Here is a 22,390-nt window from a genome sequence, read left to right as displayed (position 1 = left end):
TTTTGGGAATTAGTGAAGAGCTGGAAGCATGTTTGGGGGGAGGGTGACTGTAACTTCTAATAACTAGCGTCTTTCTCAATGTTTAATGGCTGGTGTCTCTGTTACTCTTGAGAATATGCTCTGTGGAATTTAGAAAATAGATCTCTGGCTACCTGTTCCTTTGGATTTCTGTTTTAGTTGGTGTGGAATGGAGACTGCCTAGATGATGTGCAGAACCCACTAGGCCCTTCTATTATAGCCACAGTTCTAGAGTAACTGTTCCACAGTGTGCATTTAAGAGATACTTTTTAACAGGAAGTCAGCAATCTGCTGTTTGCCCTCTGAACAGAGATCCATAGGACAGTTTAATACTGCTTTCCCATGTATATGACTTAGTATACCCATGTCACAAGTGGAGTGAAAATAAAGGGAGAGTAAATAATTATTCACAATTGTATAACTCATTTTATATATTCCTCTCAAGGATATTTCTTGGCATGTATATTTATATTTGCGCAGTTGAAATAAATTTGAAAATAACCATAAGCCTTTCTCTGTCACTTTCTTTTTCTGTCTCTTTCAATACTGTTCAAGAGTTCACCTTAGTGCAATTATTATGCACTGGCTATCCCATCCCCTCTCCCCCTGCTTCTATGAGGGTGTTCCCCTACCCACCCACCCACCAACTCCCACCTCCCTGCCCTAGTATTCCCCTACACTGGGACATTGAGCCTTCACAGGCACCTTTTGAAAAAGTTATTTATCATCATCATCATCATCATCATCATCATCATCACTGCTAGTGTGTATTCTGTTCATGATATATATGTAGGCATGTGTAGGTCAGAGAGATTTTGTAGAGTTGGTTCTCTCCATCCACCTTCTCTTGGGTTTCAGGGATGGAATTGGGGTTGGCTGGTTTGTGCAGCAAGTGCTCTCAGCCATGGGGCCATCTTTCCTGCCCACCATCTTGTTCTGAGACAGGGTCTCTCATTTTTGCTTGGAAACCACCAATCAGGCTTGCCAGAACACCCTCATAGAAGCAGGGGTAGAGGGGATGGGATAGAGGGTTTTCAGAAGGGAAACCGGGAAAGGGAATAATATTTGAAATGTAAATAAAGAAAATATCCAATAAAGGAAATGAAAAAAAATTAGAAAGTACTGTATATGCTTTTTGTAAATTGTATTTGATTCCTGTTAGTGATTTCTTTCCTATATGGTGGTTATGGTAGTATTTGGAGAAATGAACAGCCTTCTGGGGCTTAGTGTTATAACATGTTTATAGCATGCATAGGGCCTGTGTTCAACCTACTGAAGAACACACACACACACACACACACACCCTCCCACATATAGAGGAAGTGGATGTTTTCTAGTTTAAATGGTACGGTAACACATTGCCAGGTGCCCAGCCAGTTCCTCTATAATTGATTTCTGCCACCTCCATTCACAGCAGGTCTGAGGACACAGAAAAGGATCCCTGCTTCTCCACTCAGCTCAGGGACCTGGCTGTTTCTCTTAGCAGTCAGCATTGCCTGGCAGGCTAGCACTGCTAATATGGACTCTGGAACTGTCCCTCTCATGGCCACACACAGCCTTCTCCACCGACCCTCTTGTTTGTTAGAAGTAGACGGCAAAATAATAAGAATATGCTACTTACTCTAACAGTGGATGCCACTGGCCAGCTGTGTGATACAAAGAATGATTTTTTTTTTCTGAGACAACATGTTTTTAACACAGTGAATAGCTAAATTAAATACTTCTAGCTGATGGGAGGCAAAGCCATTTCTCAACTATAAAACCAGGTGTGTTGACAGCTGGGTCTGTGCCCACCTGAATCTCCATTCTCTCTTAGAGCTCAGAGGGCAGTCAAATAATAGATAAAGCAATGTGTGGGAATCCTGTTTTCCAAATAGAAGTGAGTGGGGTATTTGTGGAACAGAAGACATGCAGTGAGACCGGGATTTGCAGAGACTCAGATTGTGTTCTTTGAAGAGTCAACTCTGGAACAAAGTGCAACGTGTAATGGGTAACTTCTGTAAAGTGCAGCTTTTCAGCGACAGGGACTTGATCATCTTAGCCAACTGCACTGTCTCCAAGAATTTGGCATAGTTCCAGGAATACTTTCAGTACTCAAACCATGTTTAGATTTAAATGTCATCTAGCTCAACATCTAAAGCGTTGTTTTCTGGAATCTAATTTGGGCCGACAAAGTGGTTCTAGAGAAAATGAATCTTGGAGGTAAAAACCAATGTCCCTCTGTTTCTGAGGGACAGATATAGTCAAGCAAGCAGAGTAGTCCTGGGGATGAAAAATTTCCAAAAGCACAAGAAACGCTAGTGATGAGCCTGGAGCGGAGGCAGGAATATGGTGCCCTCCAGAGAGGAAGAAGGTGCTTAGTACTAAAGAGAATTACAGCTCTCTCACCATGACCCCAAGGAAGAGGAGCAAACACAGAAGGGACTAAAGGAGATCCTCATAACTGCAGGTTGAACTTGAGTCCTAGGTCTCTTTTACTTCAGCGAGTAGAAGGTGGTGGAGACAAGCACGGGTCACCAGAGAGCAGTGACAGAGACTCGCAAAGGCAGAGTCAGGATGCAAACTGTCCAGAATGGATGGCAGTGTGCAGGGTGTGCTAACACAAGAGAAAAAAAAAGTTTTTGTGCTGTGCTTTTTTTCTGACTTATTTTTATTTATGCATGAAGCTGACACTCGAAGAAAGATTCTAGGTGGCTGAAATCTGAGCAAATTAGGAACCACAGTGAAAGTGTCTTGTGTCGTGTGTCATGTGTCGTGTGTCTTGTGTCTTGTGTCTAAGCAGCAGTTTGAGATGCACTTTAGGATCCACACCCCAGACCTAATAAATTAAGCTCTAAGTGTGGCGCACAGCATCACACTTTTTCTTATCTGTTTGCTTGTTTCCTTCGACTTAGTTTTGGTCTGTTGAGAGAAGGTCTCCCTACCCATCTCTATGTCCCACTACTCAGTTAGTAGAGCAGACTGAACTACAACTTGATGCAATCTTCCTATCTAAGTATTCCAATTTGATAGAATTATAAGCCCCTGTGCTCAGCATTCTATTTTCAAAAACCCTTTAAGGAATTCCAATGCCCAAGAGACAGGTAGGATTATTGATATGGATTATGGTCTCCTAGGAAGCTCAGGGAGGAGCAAATACAAAGGCTTAACCCATACCATTCGGATGTGGATTCTTAAGAGTCAGGGCTGGTCATGGATATGTCTGAAAGTCCTTTAGAGAATATAATGTGAAGTCAGAGCTCATGAGAAATGAATTCCAGGTTAGGGCCAGAAACCTTATCCTTCCCAGGGACTTCTGTCAGAGTGTGGGTTTCAGGGTCTACACTGATACCTCCAAATCAACATGTTTAGCAACACCCTGGGTCATATCCCTAGGGAACTAATGTTCAGCATATGTGACAGGAGAGTAGTCAGAATTTGTCTGTTGCTTCCACCATTACTCTTCACTGATCTCCTAACTCTTTTAAAGAGGGAGGTGGGTAGAAAGCAAAGAAACACAATGGTATAAGACATGTGTATTGAAAGCTCTTGGTCACCAAAGGTAGAAGCCATGTTTTGAAATTGTCACAAGGCGTTATAAATGTTTTTGTTTTGACATGTTTATTATTGTTATATATGAGAGAGAATAACTCAGCCTAATTGTTCCTGTAGTGATTTGTTGATTCTAAATGATGAAGTGACCAGACCTTGATTTTCCATCTGATAACTGATGAAGTACCAAAACCCCATGTCTCTGTAGAATTCTCAACTTCAGTCAGAATGTTATCAGTGCCTTAGCTGAGGACTGATAAGCCATCTTTACCACCAGGGCTGATGTTGGAAAGGAGGAGAATATTTCTAGATATTGGGAGTTTGACAACACAGAAGACAAGATTATAAAGCCAAAATTTCAAGAGGATAAATTATAGAGGAAATATAAAATGGGAAATAACAGCAGAAGCAGTTGGCTTAGGGGCTCTGGGACGTTCACTGGAGTCTAATTGCCTTTGTTTGTAGGAAGTGGCTGCCAAAAAATGTAGCTGGATACCTCAGGCTCTGTCTGCTGTGGTGACAGCAATGGAGTGATTATTCTTACCCATGTTGGACCCTGCTTACCACATCCAGCGCTGCTTCTGTTGATGGTGTTCATTCTATGTTGGCCCACTCTGAGAATGAACTAATGTTCTGGAACAAATTGATAGAGTGTCTCCCTGATGAATGACAGAGATTTGCATGCATATCCCATCTCCATTACAAAGATAAAGAGGCAGAAGGTCCCAGGATACATGAATTGCCTGAGATTTCATAGCCAGTGTTAAATAAAAATTACAGGAAGCCATTGTTTTGGATTGAGCTCCTGCACTATGCCTCAACACACCAGACTGAAAATCAAAATGGAAACACTCCTGCTGAAGTTCCTTGTCACTGAGCCAAGACGAAGCTGTTTATCAGGATCAGAGAGGTAAAACCCAACTGTGCCCAACTGGCCACTTTCCACTAGCATGGAAGTGCAGGCCCCCTGACCTTAGTCAGCCTCAGGAAAAGACAACCAAAATTGACCAATTAGATTTTTGGTGGCTGTTCAGTCTCTACGTTCCTTATGAGGAAAGTCACTTTGAGATGACCCATCTGTTTCCCCTTGCCTTTTTCTGTCTATGAAGCCAAACTCATTTGCTTGGCTCACTGGAAGACATAATCCATCTTATGGACTGAAGAGGTGCCCAATTTGAGACTTAAAAAGAGAGCCAATTAAGATTTGAAATTGTAATTCTGTCCTTTGACATTGGGAAGAAGCAGAGCTCAGAGCTCTAACCCAACAGAATTCTAATAAGGAGTGTAGTGCCTTCCTACTCCAACTCCTCCCTGTTTTCTTTGTATCTTATCCATCCTTCCAGTTTATCTGAGTCAGTGTTACTCTGTAGCAGAGCCTGGTCTTGAATTCATGATAGTTCTCCTGCCTCCGACTCTTAAGTGCCAACAACTGGGTGGGATTGCATGTGTGAGCCCTTTCTTTTAAAGAAAACAATCTGATTTAGGATATTTATCTGTCTGCACCCACTTCCCAATTTACTTACCCAAATGGCATGTTTATCTTCAAGTCAAAAGAGATCCATCCTTCCACCCTGGTATGGAGTCTGCAAGTGGAATGTTCAGACATCCATCTTTCTTTCCTCATCCTTACCAGAGTCCTGTTCAGCTTTTGAGTCCCAGCAGTGATGCCACGTGGAGCTGACCACCCTAATCAGCACAGCCTTTGCTAGATCTCTAGCCATGTTCCTTCAGTTTTGCACTTCATTTATCCACTCCTTTTTTTCTCTGAAACATAGGCAAATATCTATAGGGTAATCTGCTACCTGTTGAGCATTAGTCTGTTAGGAAATTCCTAGGAGCAAAAGTAAAAGTATCTGACCTTTTGAAACAGAATACTGAAGAGGGGCAGACAAAAGCAGCAAAAGAAATCTATAAAGTCAGATGATCATTAGACATTATATAAAGAAAAAAGCAAAACAAGTAAATTGCTTCCCTGGGCTACTGGTCAAAGACTGTCCTTTCAAACAGTATCAGCATAGACCAGACATGATAATGATCAACAAAATATTGGAGAGGAATGAGGACTATTAGGGGGAACTGTTCTGGGCAACACCCCCAATGATCTAATCACTTCTTCCTAGGTCTCACTGCTCATAGTTTCTACCACTTTCCAACTGTGTTAATCTGGAACCATGCATTCAGCATACAAAGGACCTTGAGGAGGATACGCCAGATACAAGTTAGAGATCATACGATAATAGTATTTTCTGATGCATTTGCTCTATGGCTATAGACAATCTTTAATCCCAAATACTTAGTAGGAGGTGCAAATGGTGCAAGGTGTTAGAAGTGGATTTGAGGAGTGTGCAATGTATATAAATGTACATTTCAATGTATATAACATGCATAGCCTATATAAACTACATAATATATTTCATAGTTTCCTATATTGTCCCCTTCATCCTCATTACTGATCACTATTAACTCAGTTGTACTGTGAAGATGAATGCATAGAACAGGGTGTTTTCAGAAGGAGCCCTGTCCTAGCCTAAGTACCATATGCATATGTACTTCAGCTTCACAGAACTCTAGGTTGCACATCTGAAAAAATTAAAAAGAAAATCTTTTGTGTAATTATTTAATGAAAGTGACTTTACAATAGGGCCACAAAACAGTCTGAACTATTCACATAGTATATTATCAACTGTTGCCCCATCTAGAGGTGACGATTCTGCAAGATTAAGTTTGCTTTAAGAACAGGGACAAAACATGGGGCAGAGATTGAAGGAACAGTCATCGGGGGCCCACCTGGGGATCCATTCTGTCTGCAGACACTAAACCCTGACACTGTTGCCATTGCCAAGAGGTGCTTGGTGACAGGAACCTGATGTGGCTGTTCCTTGGGAGGTTCAGTGAGCAACTGACCAATGCAAATGCTTGGAACTAATCTTCATACTGAGCTCAGGAACCTCAGTTGGGGAGCTGGAAGAAGGACAGAAGGAGCAGAGGAGATTGCAACCCCATAGGAAAAACAATATCAGCTGACTAGACCACCCAGTATTCCCACAGACTAGACCACCAACCAAGGAGTATATAGGGAGGGATCCATGGCTCCAGATACATATGTAGCAGAGGATGGCCTTGCCAGACATCAACAGAAGGAGAGGCCTTTTGTCCTGTAAAGGTTTGATGCCCCAGTGTAGGGGGATGCTAGAAGGGTGGGGTGGGATAGGGTTGGTAGGTTAGAGATGGTGGGTGGATGGGGAAGCACCGTCATAGAGGCAAAGGAGGGAAAAGAGGGCAGATGTGGGATGGGGGATTGTGGAAGGGCAACTGGGTAGCTGGGAAGTGGGATATTATTTTAGATGTAAATGAGTGGAATGATTAATAAAAAAAAAAAAGAAAAAAGTATATAATGACTAATATTGGTGTTAGTCGTCACAAAAGCCATGGTCCTGAGAGCTGCCATGCTGAGTAGTCATTTGCCAAATTTCTCTCTTCATCCTTTCTTTCTAATGAGGTAGATTTTATCCAAATCATTTTCTAGCTAATGACATGGAGAATGTTTGTATAACCTACCTGATTACAAGTCAGCAGGAAAGGCACACAGTTTCTATACAGGGTTTGACTCTACAGCTTGAGAAAAAAATGTCAATGATTTAAATGTGTTTCTTCTTTGATTTGGAATTTCTCCATGGTCTATTAGTTTGAGGATGTTGAAGGGATAGAAGAAATTGGGAAAGGCAATTTATTTTCTGCAGTCTGATACTAAAATGAGTTTTGGAGTCTCTGTGAAAGCATTGTTCACAAGGGACTATAGGAAAAACTCAACAGAGACCAAAAGTAGGAAAAATATGAGAGTTTTACCTGGCATTGTGGAAACATTGTTGACAAAGCAATATTGATTGAACATCTATGTATCTGTCTACTGTCTGTCTGTCTATCTATCTATCATCTATCTATCATCTATCATTTGTCTGTGTTCCATCTATCTCTATCTATCTGTCTATATAGCTATCTATGTATCTATGTGTCTTTGTATCTATGTATTTATCCCTTTACCAATTATCTATCATCTATCTCTCTCTATCAATTATCTATCTATCTATCTATCTATCTATCTATCTATCTATCTATCTATCTATCTACCTATCATCTATTGATTTATGTATGTATGTATATATGTATGTATGTATGTATGTATGTATGTATGTATGTATCATCATCCAATCTATCTGTTAACCCAATCTGTTCTATATAAATATGTGTGGGTATTTCTCTGTCTTTCTCTCTCTTCTCTTTTTCTCTGTCTTTCTCTGTCTGTCTCTGTCATCTCTGTTTGTGTGGGGTGTGTGTGCAGAAATCAACATAAGTGATGTTCCTATTTTTCTGACACAGGGTTTCCTGCTGGCGTGGGAGTCACCTAATAGGTTTGGTCACCTTCTAGAATGTTCCAGGGATCTGCCAGGCTTTACCTCTCCACTTCAGGGATTATAAGTCCACAACACTGAGTCTTGCTTCTTATTAATATGGATTCTGGGATCAAACTTGGGTCTTCTTGCTTGTGTGGCAATTGCATTATCATCTGAGCTATCCCCCCTTGTCCAGTCAGGGGATATTTCAATAAATATTGGATTTGGGGGCCCACTTGGAGTGCTAAGACCAGTGCTACCCTGTATAAGGAGATGATAGTATGTTCCTGGAGTGTATGTTGCTGTGAGTAGTTTCCTAGGTTTTTGCTTGTTTGTTTTGTTTTGTTTTGTTTTGTTTTGTTTTGTTTCTACAGACCATGGAGTCCTGCATTTTAATCTTGGTTCTTCAAACCTCAATGCCACATGTGTAGGCAGAACCAAGCTCATTTTCTCTGTTGTCTGTTCCTGAGCCCTACATCCTTTCAGTTCAGTTTTCTAGAAATTTTTAACTTTTTAATGATTCTTTTTTGCAGAGTACTGTTTCTGTAAGCAAATATTTCTTTGTCTTATCTTTCTTGTTATTTCATTTTGATAGACAACTTGCTGAGTTAGCATCTGAGAATTCTTAGGGATTGAACTTCAATTATAATGGGAAAGAACGCTTGGGTTTTGTCATTGTCCCTTTTCTAGGAGAACACACCAGTGCCTCTAGGGTTTGCTGTGCAGTTCATTGGAAGCTTAGGACTTGAGCTGTCCCTAGTGTTCTGCAGCCCAGGGTTTCAAATAAACTGTAAACAAGTGGAGGTAGAGTGGGCTGGGGAGAACAACTAAAGCACTTACTACAGAAAATAAAAAAGTTAACCAAAGTATTTTATTGATACATTCTTGGACAATACCACAGAACTGGAAGAGAATGGAAAGGGATTTTTTTTTTCAGCAAGGGATTTCTTTTCCACTAAATTGACACATAAGCAGCAAGATTAACGAAAGTACTTCTTACAAACAGTAAAAAACATACATGCTTCTTTTTTAAAGTCCTTATCACATTGGTCAGTCATAGGGGCATGAACAAAACCTCAAGACATGAGAAATCCATATTCTTTCCTTCAAATAGCTTAAGAATCATTAAAATTATTGCAAAATATCCATATACCCTAAGTAAAATAACAAAAGAGAACACAAATACAAATATTAAACATAAATTATTAACATGTACTGTAAAATACATTACCGGCATGCATTCCAAAGATCAAGACCTCTATTCCATTTAACCAATGCTTTCCTTTTCCATCACAACACCTACCATGTACCAAAGATAGGTGGGGCATATCTTCTCAGCACAGTTTTTGGTCTTTAAGTATCTTTTTGTGTGTGTCTTAAAAAAAAAAACATGATTTTTCGTGTTACTATAATCATAACCATACAGTCATTTACAGATGTGCATGGGGGGTTGTGTTCTCTTATGTCTGCCGAGATTTTTTTTAAATAAAAATTAGTTATTTTAAAGTTTCCCCAAAGATTCCACCATTTGAGAGGATAGGATTCTATGAAAACAGGGCATTCAAAAACAAACAGTGAACCGAGGTACGACATTGAGTGGCAAAGTGCAAATGTCCTCACAAACTGTACAGAAAATTTCAAAACCTTGCAGCCTGGAAGTACGTACGTAGAAAGACAAGTCAGCCCCCAAAAAACAGTCCTGAGGCTCTCAGCGGTTCATCCAAAAGAGCCGGGTGGGACTTGAATCTCAACTCTCCCTTTGCTTTAGGGAGTCCAGAATTGCAGCCAAGATGGCAGTGCTGATGCCAATGACCTCTTAAGCCAAGATAAAGTAAAGGTGTCTCATAAAGCAGCTGTTCAGGATGTGTGGATCCTCTGCCATTGCTCTCTCGGGTGGGGAAGCTCCTCCAGAGATAGGAAGCAGGCAGGACCAAAAGAGTCCTATGCCAGGCTGGGTGACAGAATAACTCAAGGTCTTCCTCCTCTGTGGTTCCATGGGTTGGAACAGGTTAGATAACCAGGTTATTATAACTGACATACTTCTTTTTTGCAGCAGGGCCTGAAGAGAAAGAGAGGGAAAAGTCAATTGTGGCAATGACCCCTGTTTTCAAAGATAGAGCGTGGATGACTTCCAGGACCAAGTCAAGACACAATGAGACATCACTGAGGAATACACATATACTTTGGCATCTTTGCATTTATCTATAAGCTTATTCCAAACTAAGATTGATGTGCCAGTGATACACACTCACCTTCATTCATTTCTTTGATATGTCCCCAACCTCACACTTTTGGGGTCAATAAGATCATCAGATTTACTATTGACCACCATGCTTTCTTATTAGCCAGCCCTAAGCTGCAAGGGTGATCTGGTGCCTCAGAGATTTTTATCCTGTGACCATTTCTTGAACGTTTTCATAAAGAATGCCTACTGCCTGGAGCAGTAGTACATCTACAGGTTAGCATTCTACAGTAGTGCATCTACAGGTTAGCATTCCTAATATCAAATGGCTAGACATCCCCTTTCCAATCTCGTCAGCAATGTGTACATCACAATCTTCTTGGTAATTTCCATTTAGCTTAAAAGCACACCTGGAAACTTTCCGATATCTGAACAATCACACTGGACCTTTGTTTTCCTCAGAAGCAGAACAACTTGTTTCATTCAGAGTCCTGGGACTCTTTCCTATAGTCAGGTTTCCAGTAAATACTCACCTACTGGTTCTCCCATGGTAGGCACAGGACTACACACTGAGCCAAAAGGCAGTCCTTTCTCTGTGCTTGAGATGGAAACACACTTCAAGGTTCTGTATGACACTGTGTCTGTGAAGTAATGTGTTCTTGACTCATTCGGTTTTAGTCATGTTGCATCAATTTCTATTAGGCATAGACTCTCTGTCATGTATATTGACAATGGCTTACTTCTTTATTCTTTTTATATTCTCAATAGAGATGTTCACAGGGCACAGCAAAGTAAAAATGAATTGTTCCAGAACTCTTAAGCAGGGACTAGTGTGGATTTGGAGGCCCAAGCCACTGCACTAGTGTGCTAAGTACTTATAACTAGCCTCTGGATAGTCTATGTGCTACATTCAAATTACACACACAAACATCATTTTTCCACATATTCTGCACAGATTACAAAGTTGCATCTCATTTTATGGAGAAATTCAGATATACCCTCTGGCATTTCTGATTGGAAGACTTATATCTCTGTTACAGAGTATTGTGTTCAGTAGATAAAATTAAAAGAAACTAGAATTGCATGAAAGTGAGAGTCTCCTGAAGCTTTAATCACGATCCATTGCGCTTGATGAACACATGGACTTAGCCTCAGAGCACTCCAAGCCCCCAAGAACATTCCTGCGGCTCTTCCAGTGTCTTTTGCCTTCAGCAACTTTCTTCTTTGGGGTATAAGTAAGATAAAGAACTTTCTTTATAGGTTTATGTTTGTTTGTTTGTTTTTTGTTTTTTTTTTTTAAAGACAGGGTATCTTGTATTCTAGGCTGCCCCTAAACCCTTTATGTGTTCAAGCACGGCTTTGAACTTCTGATCCACTTGTCTGCACCTCCAAAGTGCTGAGATTACAGGTACATATCATCACATCCTTTAATGCAAGGGTGAGAATTGAACCTGGGATGTGGAGAATGCTAAGCAAGCACTCTGCCAATTAGGCTCCCTCCCCAGCTCTCCATTGGGGCAAACTTTCTAAAGATGCTTCCTGACTCCAAACCTTATTTACAGTGTCACAGTCAATCAACCTCAGCTGACACAGACAGAGTCATTGTAACAGTGCATCTTGTCAAATGCCAAGGAGCTAATTACCCTCCAGACCAAAGGGAAAGAAAACAAACAAAAACCCCAGAAGCCTGAACTGACCTAAATATCTTAGACACCTCCATGGTGTGGCTAATTAAAGCCAAATTCTGTGTAAGCAGAATTGTCTAGTGGAAAAAGAATAATTAAATTTCCTCAAATAGGTTACTATATAATATCAGTCAATAAAGATTTTTTTACTAAAAGAATTGTAGCTCAGAAAAATACTGTTCCTCTGCTGTAGTGAAGACTGGTTTGGATTAAGTTGGAATCAAAACCTAGCTATGCTTTTTAACAATTAGATATTTGGGGCAGCGAGGGAATTCTGCATGTAAAGATGTGAGTGCAATGAAGAGTAAACTGATTCCCACAAGTTATCCTGTGACTTCCTCCCATGTGTTTCGGGACCACAGCTAAACATACAGACAAATAAATACATAGAATGAATAAGACAAACTTGGAGAGTGGGGATGGGAATAGAACTCACTTGAGAGAGTACTTGCTTAGTGTGCACAGAGCCCTGAGCTCCACCCCAAGCACTGCCTGAGTAAGGCGTGCTGTTACATGCCTCCCATCCCAGTACATAGTAGGTGAGGACAGAAGCATGGGGTAGGGGGGGCAAGTTCATTTTCAGTTTCACAACAAGCTTGAGGCCAGCCTGATCTAGGTGAAACCCCAAGTTAGCAACAAGAAAACAATGAAATAAATGAAAATTAGAAAATTATGTTTTGGAGAACATGGTAGGGCTCACTGAAGCTTTGTGGGCATTATCTTCTTGTATTTTCAGAAAATGAGACCCATAATTTTTATTCCCCATTATAGTTGGGAGGGACATGGAATGCAGAGGGACCAGCATTTGAGAACCATGCTAGATGACCCATGAGTCTCTCTTTTCTTCTGCAAGCCATCATGGGAAGAACCTGCTGCCTGGGACTCACCTGCCTGGGTTCTAGTTGTGCTCCATCACTTACATGAGATGAGCCCAGCCCTCTAGCATAAGGCTGAACTTTGTGGAGGCTTTAAAATGAGGACAGTAATTCAGACCCTGAGGACTGTTGATAGCACAGATGTCAGAATTATCCCAGTCTCTCACTGGGGAATAAAACATATAAATGTATTTTTAGGTTACAAACTTCTCTACAAAGGATAAGCCTCAGTATCTGCTTTCTTTGCAGAATTGCTTTGGAGCTTTGCAGCAAGGTTATAATGAAGTTTATGCAGCCCCTCGAACGGCAATTTCTGCCCTTTATCACAGTAAAGTCCAGTGTATTATAGTGTTTATTTTTAAACCATCCTGGCCTTATGAGTAAATAAAAGAAGTGCCTACAGGGCTGATAATTCTATTTATTTGAATAACAATGTAGTTTATGGTCTAGAGAAGAGAATTGCCTAGCTCAAAATAGTTGTCCAGAAAAAATGGTTGTTAAAGAGATATATGCCTTTTATTTTAAGACTGGGAATTTCTTTCCCTTAGATGCTGGAGTATTTTTATTTTATTTTAAGAATGTTTGTCGAATGAAATTAAAAATATGTATTTTATGTGTGTGAGTGTTTTGTCTACATGTATAAATAGGTACCATATGGGTTCCCGTTGCTTACAGAGCTCAGAAGAGGGTGTCAGATCCCCTGAAACAGGAGTTATGAATGATTGTGCGACATGATGTAGGTGCTAGGAGCTGAAACTGGGTCTTCTCCAAAAACAGTGAGTGCTTTTAAGAACTGAATAATCTGTTTACATTGAGAAAGAACAAGAGTAGATTGTATTGTTCCTATTACATTTTTCTCAAACTCAGGTATTTAAAAGACCTGAAGTTTTCAATGAAAAAGTCTTAAGGACATTGATTTCTAAAATACATTATTAATACACATTTTCTTATTAGTAAATATTAGACATCCAATTCATTTTCATTTTGTCAAAATGTACTGTCAATTTGGCATTGACTTAGGAGGCCAATTTTAATATTAATTTAATTTTAATATAACTTTCTCCAGGATTTGCTTTTTAACTACTCTGATTTGTGGAAGGAGGGGGATCCTGGCGGTGGCATAGTTGTGGAGTTCAGAGGACAGATAGAGTGAGATGGTCCACGTGTCGCACTGTGTGGGTGGAACTCAGAGGCTCATGCTGGCAGCAAGCACCTTTACCCTTGAGCTGTCTCACTCCCAACTCTGCAAAATTTTGCCTTAAAAAACTTTTGCTAACTGCAAACTAGATTGAAGAAACTATAAAAAAAAATGTAAAAAACCAAAAGCAGAGAAGAAAAAAAATCTTATCATCTTGAGAAAACAGAAGAAATGAAAACAGACCTTGATGCTTCTGTTTAGCACATTTTTAAGTTTCCTAATCGTGTAAGTAACAAAGTTGATGTTTTATTTGATAAATACCATGTGTTTTCAGTTTTTTTTAAATACATATTTGTAAAAGGATATACATAAAAGTACACATATATGTTGTAGTTTCCCCTCCCCCAGCCTGAAACCTGCTTGCTCAGGGGTGGAGCTTCCCACTCAATCGTTCTGCCACGCCCACTGCTGGAACCTGCCACTTTGCTGTTTGGAGTCATACACGTGGTCACCCTGCTACTGGACCCCGAGATTATTTGGCGGGAATCAGGCCCCCTTCCCCTGCTTCATAACTGCGTGTGGAACAGTAAAATTGAGCTTTGATCAGAATGCCTGTCTTAGCTGCATCATTTTCTCTCGTCGTCTAGCCCCTCTTCTCTTCCAGATTTCCAAAATGCCTTTCCAGGCTAGAACCCAGGCTGTGATCTGCTGGCCGGACACAACAATATGTTGTAAACATTGTAGAGTAAACAAGAATTGTATCTAAATATAACACACATAAAAGCCATAGCATCCTATCCTCAGATGGGAGATGAACATCTAATTACCCCCTTCTCACTCCCACTAGCAATTCCTACATTCCCTTTACCTACCATAGCTATTGTCCTATGGCTGGGGTGGATCATGCCACTCCCACATGTGTAGTCACCAATAAACTATAGACAGCATTACATCATGTAGATTTTTTTATGTTCTATTTTTAAATTATTTTATTTATTTACATTCCAAATGTTGCCCTCATCCTAGTCCTCCCTTCCTGAATTCTTCACCCCACTCCTTCCCCTTTGTCTCTGAGAGGGTGCTTCCTCACCCATCCCCCTTACCTACTTACCCGGTCCCCTTATTTATCCACCCACATAACTTCCCCATCCCCCTTCCCTGGGGGATTAAGTCTCTACACGATTAGGTACATTCTCTTCCTCTAAGGCCAGGTGAAGCAGTTCTCTGTTACATATATGCCAGGGGACTTAGGCTAGCCTGTGTATGCTCAGTCTCTGGGAGCTCCAAGGGATCTGGGTTAGTTGATACTATTGTTTTTCTATGGGATTGGCATCCCATTTGGCTCCTTCAGTCCTTTGCCTAGCTCTTCCATTAGAGGTTCCCAATCTTAGTCCAATACTTGGCTATAAGTATCTGCATCTGTCTCAATTAGCTGTGGGTAGAACCTCTAGGAGGACAGCCAGGCTAGGCGCCTATTTACAAGCACAGCACATCAGTAATAGTGTCAGGGCTGGGTGCCTGCCCAGGGACTGGATCCCAAGTTGACTGGTCCTTTCCTTCAGTCTAGATGACCTTTCCATCAGTCTCTGCTCTATTTTTGTCCCTTCATTTCTTTTAGAGAGGAACAATTCTTGGCCAGGGTCACCAGTAGAGGAATGGGATAACTAACCCACCTACTTCATGTGTTTTAAAGACACAGAATGGTGTTACTCCACACAAACTTAATTGCAACCTTAATTCTTTTTAATTATGCATATGAGTGATGGCTCTGTGCACGGTTGTGAAGTGCCCATGGAGGCCAGAAGAGGGCGCCAGATCTCCCAAGAGCTACAGGTGCAAGCAGTGGTGTTCTGCCTTCGTGATACTGGGAACAGAACTCAGATCCTCTGCAAGAGCTGGGCATAATCTTAACCACCGAGTCGCCCTCCAGCCCTCACAACCTGTTTTCCATTTATCTTTTTTTTTTTTTTTTGAGATTTGTTTGCGTTGATTTTACAATTGGAGATGCTAGATAGTAAAATTTCTGCAACATTTTTTTTTCCATCCATGGAATCTTATTTCCTGAATTTAAAAAACAAACAAAATGATTCAAAGACAATCTAATTTCTAGAAAACAGATTAAAAAACAGTAAGATAATAATTTGTGGATAAAATTACATAAAGCAAAAAACCTACACCATTTCAGAAATATAAGATCAAACAATTAACATTTTGTTTTTATAGAAGGACAACAGAAATTGAATTAATATCAAATATTGGTGGGGAGGTAAATAAAGAAGAATTTAATTTTTAGCCCAGTGATAGGGATGTAAATTAGTACAATCTTTGGAAAAAAGTAAATTTTGAACAAACTCTGCTAGACCCTGACCAAGATCCTATTTTGAAACTCTGGCCCCTACCCCATCACCACCATTGTGAGACTCAATTATACACTATGGCCTGCATCCTTATATCTGGCACAGTGACTTCCAAAGACAAAACAGCCTCATCTGGACAAACAGCTCCAGAAGGGGGAAACTGCAGGCTTGCACATTTCCCCATCCGTTGCATTTAATTTTCCAAACCTCCTATATAAGCCCCAGGTTCCCCTTCCCTTGGCAGACACCCCTTTCCTGCTGTGTGTGCCCACTGCAGTTTGACATAAATAGTCCTGCCTGCTGAGGCCAGACTGATCTCTTTTCTGCCTTCCTTCTCTTTCAGTTGCCTTAGAAATCTAACACATGGGAAATGATGGAACAAGCTGACTGTGTGTGCCAGTGACTCAGATTTCACTTTTAGACATACAGGAGTTTCCCATATGTACACACAGGTCTGTGTAGGGCTTTTCAGTGATTTAACATGATAATTAATCCCACAAGTACTAGAGAACACAAAAGTGGACTAAGTGTAAAAGTGTAAAATGTAAGGCATCAGCCTTAGGAGGCTTAGGTTGTTATCTCAACAGGCAGATTTCCCCATTTTTAGAAGAGGAGTCCAAAATCTGCATTTTATATAAAAGTTTATTTCTTGTGTAGCCATCCAACAAAAATATGTACCAAGCATATCACATGTTAGACTCTAGTTTAGCACTGTATCACCTTTCAGTATATGTTGAAAATCATAATAAAACATCATTTAATGGCAAAGACATACGGCAATGACACCTTCCATTGAGAACTCTCATTCCAGATCTGATAGAAAGCCAGTCAGCTTCTTGTATATCCATTGTGTAATGATTTCCCCTAAATTCTTCCTAATTGATTAAATTAGCACAATATTCATAGCAAAAGATGCAAATCTGAACAAGAATGTAGGACATGATGAGTGAAAGATAAACCTTTCATAGTTATGGTAATTCAATTGTGAACGAAAAATTTGAGACACCATATGTCTCCCCAGCTTCCTCTGTAGCTCTTTGCCACAATCTTTCTGAAGAACTGTAAAATACTGTTTTAGGTAAGTTAGCCGGACTTCTCTTTTTTAAATATTGTATTTTGTGTATTGCCCTTGTGTGTATGTGTGTGCGTGCATATGTGCATATGTATCTGTACATGTCTGTATGTCTGTGCAGATGTGTGTAGATGCCTCAGCATATTTGTGGATGTTAGAGAAAAATATGTGCAAAAGAGTTTTCTCTTTGACCAAGGCTCAAACTCAGGTCTTCAATCTTGGCAGCAAGGGCTTTTACTTACTGAGTCACCTTGTTGGCCCTAGCTGACTTCTTGAGACAAGGAGCTAGGGAGGGTGAGAATAAAATCGATCAGGAAAAGAACACTATAGTCAAAATCACCATTAATTCTAATCCAGTTGCAAAAACTCCAAAATCTTGGTGTCTGTCTACCCTATCCAATTATCTAAGAAAATGGGATTTGACAAGTATTGAATACCAGTCTTCATAGATGCTGACTACACGAAACAGTCTAGGGACCCACAAGCTATGGGTTTACGTTTTATTTGTTGTGTATTCAGGTAAGGGTTGACCTTTGTCACCAGGAAGCAGTTTTGATTTTCTGTCTAATGAGGTAGGAAAATTGCACCAGTCACAGACTAGCCTCATATTAGACAGCAGGTCGGTGAATGATGGAGAAGCAACTTCTGGCGTCAGTTCACTGGGTTTTCAGACAGCAATAGAATAAATAATAGGGAGACAAGGACATGAATCAGCAACATAGAAACGGTTAGCGAAAATGCACCAAACAATGCTTCTTTCATCCTTGTGAAGGGCATGGATAAGAGACAGACCCAGTTCTATGGGACTTGAATAACGATACTGAAAATCCTAGTAAAATCTGCTTGGGGGATTGTATGTGGATGCTAGTCTATTTCTTTGATGAAGAACTACCTTGAACCCAGGAGAGGTTCCTGGTGAAAGAGTTAATCTGAACCCAGAATGGAGAGAAAGTGTGTGTGGAGGGTAGTCAGAGAGTGGTGAATTTGAGTCTGAAAGGGAGGGTAGGGTCAGATAAATCGATTCCATATCTGTATTGATTGTCCTACTACATTTCAGGTATTAGGAATAAAAAATATATCAGAATTATTCTGCTTCTATTGTTCATTTCTTCATTTTACTTCTTTATGGAAAGATGCCTCAAAGCCTTCAATGGGAAGTTTCACTCAGTGGCTACAAGGGAGCCTGTCACAATGTCCAAGTGGAGTCTCCCATGAGTAATTTTCCTCCTTGCAAGGTTCCTCTCTTATTTTTCTCCTTAGTGGATCACCTGCCGTGTTGCATTGATTGTGATCTAATTTCAGGTTGACTGACCAGCTAGTGTGGGCTGTTGTTTGTTCAACCATGTTAGAGTTCCTGCATGCTTGCATGATCTCCCTCCCAGTTCTTCCACATAGTTAGCACAACTAAAGTTAAACCCCAATTTCTCATGTGTCTCCAAACAGAACTGTGTGATTTTTTTTCATGCTTATGTATTGTGTCATGCATGTCTGTGAGTCTTTGTCTTCTGTGAGCTTTAGAAGATTCTTGAAGGGGGTGGTCTTGTATTATTTTGCCTTTCTTGTATTCACTGTATTCAAAGAAAACTTTAAATAGTGCTGTTCAGATTTCATTTGCAATTTTAAAAAATAATTTGTTTTATTTTATTTTATTTTATTTTATTTTATTTTATTTTATGGGTGTAGGTGTTTGCCTGCATATGTGTATGTGCATCTCATGCATTCAAGGCAGAAGAAAACTTCAAAGCCTTTAGTACTGAAGCTATAGATGCTTGTATTTGTCCATGTGGGTGCTGTAACCAAGCTTGGCTCTGTGCCTAGAGCAGCAAGTGCTCTTAACTGCTGAGCCATGTCCCTGGCTTCTAATTTGTAACGTTGAAACCATAACACTGCTGCTCTGAGCATCTAAGCAGGGTCAGAACAACCTGGCTATGACTGAGAAATCAATTTTCAATCCCACCATGAAAAGGGTAAATAGATATTTTAGTGCTTCCTTAAAGAAACCCAATTTGTACTCGAAGATGTAAAGCATCAAGCAGAAGTTTTCAATGTTCTTAGAAGATGTATCTGAATCCAGAGATAGTTTCTGTCTTGAAATACCACAAAGCTTGGCTAAGTTAGACATTGGGTACTTTGGAGACACACACACACACACACACACACACACACACACACATCTACATGGTGCATTAAATTACTACATCAAAGAAATGGCTTTTTTTCTTATGCAATTTCCCTGGGTATTGAAAAGCTTTTGTGCCTTTTTTGTGATTTCGATATATTATAGATGCGGATATTTGGTAATGTGTTGTGGATATGATGAGATAATACATCAAGGGATGAGGCTGTGCTCCAAAGTTTGTCTAAAGGCTGATGATACAAATCAAATAATTCTTGTAAGACAGAAGTAGAAGAGTACTTGGCAGTGTCAATGACAGCCACTGCTCAACATTGGTTCTTCGCACTTATAGCTTCATGTTTCCTTCGTTCATTCTTCTATAAAAGTATCCTGCTTTTACCAGGGGCTTTGTATGAAGTAGCAACATGAAAGTAAATAAAAAAAATATCATCTCAATCAGGACCAACTTTGGACACAAGACAATTCACTGGCTATTTACTGAGTACTTATTCCATGTCAGTTTCAGTTCTAGGCACAAGGCTCAAATTATGGTGCAGAACAGGCACAGATCTTGCTTACACACTCTACTGAGGCAGAAAACTCATTGAAAACCAAAACCACCAACCAAACAAAACAGGTAGTTGGTGAAAAAAAAATTCCTTCTATAATAGCTTAGCTATATTCTGTAACATGGTCACTGTTATTTAGTATACATTAATCTATTAATTTTAGAGGTAAAATTAGGTTAAGTAGCTACAAGTGTCCAAGTTCATTCTGTGTTTATGCTCAAAAACATTTTAATATTGAGTTGGAGACACAGCTCCATAGTTAGGTATCATATCTGCTTTCACCGAGGATCCTGATACCTACATATGGCACCTGACAACTTTAAGTACAGCTACAAATGATTCAGTATCCTTCTTACCCATGCATGGAGGCACACACACACACACACACACACACACACACACACACACACACACAAGTATGTATAAATAAATAAATAAATCTAAACCAAGTATAGAGACACATGTCTTTAACGCTAACATATGGCTGACAGAGACAGGCAGAGACAGGAAGATCTCTTTAAGTAGAGATTAGCCTGCTCTTTATTCTCCACAGTGTGCTCCAGGTCAGCCAGTGCTATATTGCGAGAATCTGCATCTGTGTATGTGTATGCCTATGTACTGTTGCCTCTGTAACATTGAACTTAGAGCCAACTGCTGACTGAAAGACCTCCCAAGGTCTTCAGGTACTGGTCTCAGCACTCCAAATGTACTTTCATGGGTAGGTGAATTAAAAAATTGCAAATGTCAGATGATGAGAATCTGGAATGTTGTCACATAATCAAAAACACCGTAAGAAGGGACTACAGAACCTGAGCTCCCACAGAAGGTAAGCAGATAAGCATTAAAATTTGGAGAGGGGCAGAGACTTCGGGACAGACAATGAGAAAGACACTATAGGGAAGCTCAGCTCACAGGGTGAATACAGGCACAAAAGCCCTAAACTGAAGGGACTGAATGACAAGAGAATACTTAGTAAGTGTAGAAAAATCTAGGAGGAGGAAAATATGTCTCAACTAAAATAGAAAATCTGTGATTAAGAAGTAGAAAATCACAATATATTTGGAAAAATTGTATGTATTGAGAATGTCGGGCATCAATGGAAGAAGAGACCCTTGGTCCTGTGAAGGCTTAATGCCCAAGTGTAGGGGAATGCAAGAGTGGGTGGGTGGGGGAGCACCTTCATGGAAGCAGGGGGAGGGGAATGGGATAGGACGTTTCCAGAGAGGAAATGGTGTGAATGGTCATGGCTGAGGCTTGATTATGCACATTTCCTGGGAGATGTTAGTCAGTTTTCCAATTTCTGTAACAAATTAGTCAAGAAACACTACACACAAGGAGGAACAGTTTATTTTGGCACTCCATCTCTGTTGGATTGGAGATCTGTCAGTAATCTTTGTTGAATCTGAGGCTTTGGCAAGAGAGAACATGACTAGAAGATGAAGTGGGATGAAACTGCTCACTGTTGGCTGATAGAAGACAGAGAGAAAACAGCTGGGGTTCTAATAGCCCTCTGTAAGGTTATATTCTCAATAACCTAACTTACCCAGTAATGCCAAAGACTGGGCACCACGCTTTTAACACCCAGTACTTTAAGCAATATTTGTAATACAAACAATGAAATATATATATATATATATATATATATATATGTTCCATGTGTCTATGGTAAATGTTTTGAGTATGAAACACACACACACACACATACACATGCACTCATACACACACACACACATATATATATATATATATATACATATTTACATATATACATATATACATATATATGTGCACATAGCTAGATAGATAGATAGTGGAGGGCCATCTCCCAGATCTGGGTAACTATGAGTCTGTATATTTTTTTCCAGGCTTTCTGTAGGGTAGAGGGGAATCCTTGATTTTGTAAATTTTTGTTTTGTTTTCTATCAAGTAATTCTTAATGATGTCTCTTGGGGTGACTCACTTACATAGTCTACTATCCCCATTTTGTGTGCCATTTTATTGTTATACCATAGAATTGAGGCATAGATATGGACATTATTAATTATTATATGAGCATTTCTTTAAGGAGTTTTTAATGGAGAAGTATACAACCCATAATAAATGGCTTCTTAGATGGTCTTTTAAAGAATCCATGTGCTAAATGCTTCACTAAAGACCCAGGAGAGATAGATGTCTATTCAGAGAGTGAAGTTCAAGGATGGATTAGTAATGTCTGTTGGAAGTAGCAAGTAGACAGATCCTGCCAGACAGTTGGTTAATCTGGTCTAAGTCTTGCTTCTTCTAATACTATTGCTCATGTCTGCTGAACAGCCTGCTTAATAAAGAGGTGACAACCAGCTGGGGATGCTTCTTCATAATCGTCTAGTTTCCTTCAGAACATAACATTATCATTGGTGTGCAGTGCTGGAGAGAGGTAAAAATGTAAACACTCTGCCTTGGGCTAGAAGAAAAAATCA

General features: G+C 40.0%; 1 protein-coding gene across 2 annotated transcripts in view; it reads right to left on the bottom strand.

The window, feature by feature from the left end:
- Window positions 1–8,780: 8,780 nt before the first annotated feature.
- Window positions 8,781–22,390, bottom strand: part of Grm7 (glutamate metabotropic receptor 7) — an 867,793-nt gene continuing 854,183 nt past the window's right edge. For both annotated transcript variants that reach the window (XM_021164768.2, XM_021164769.2), the window contains one exon: window positions 8,781–9,999. Coding sequence is in view for 1 of the 2 variants with exons in the window: in XM_021164769.2 (XP_021020428.1) it covers window positions 9,950–9,999 (50 nt within the window). In the remaining variant the exon portion in view is untranslated. The remainder of the gene's footprint in view (window positions 10,000–22,390) is intronic.

This window comes from Mus caroli, chromosome 6, assembly GCF_900094665.2.
Source record: "Mus caroli chromosome 6, CAROLI_EIJ_v1.1, whole genome shotgun sequence".
NCBI lineage: Eukaryota > Metazoa > Chordata > Mammalia > Rodentia > Muridae > Mus > Mus caroli.
This window is presented reverse-complemented; position numbering and strand designations above follow the sequence as displayed.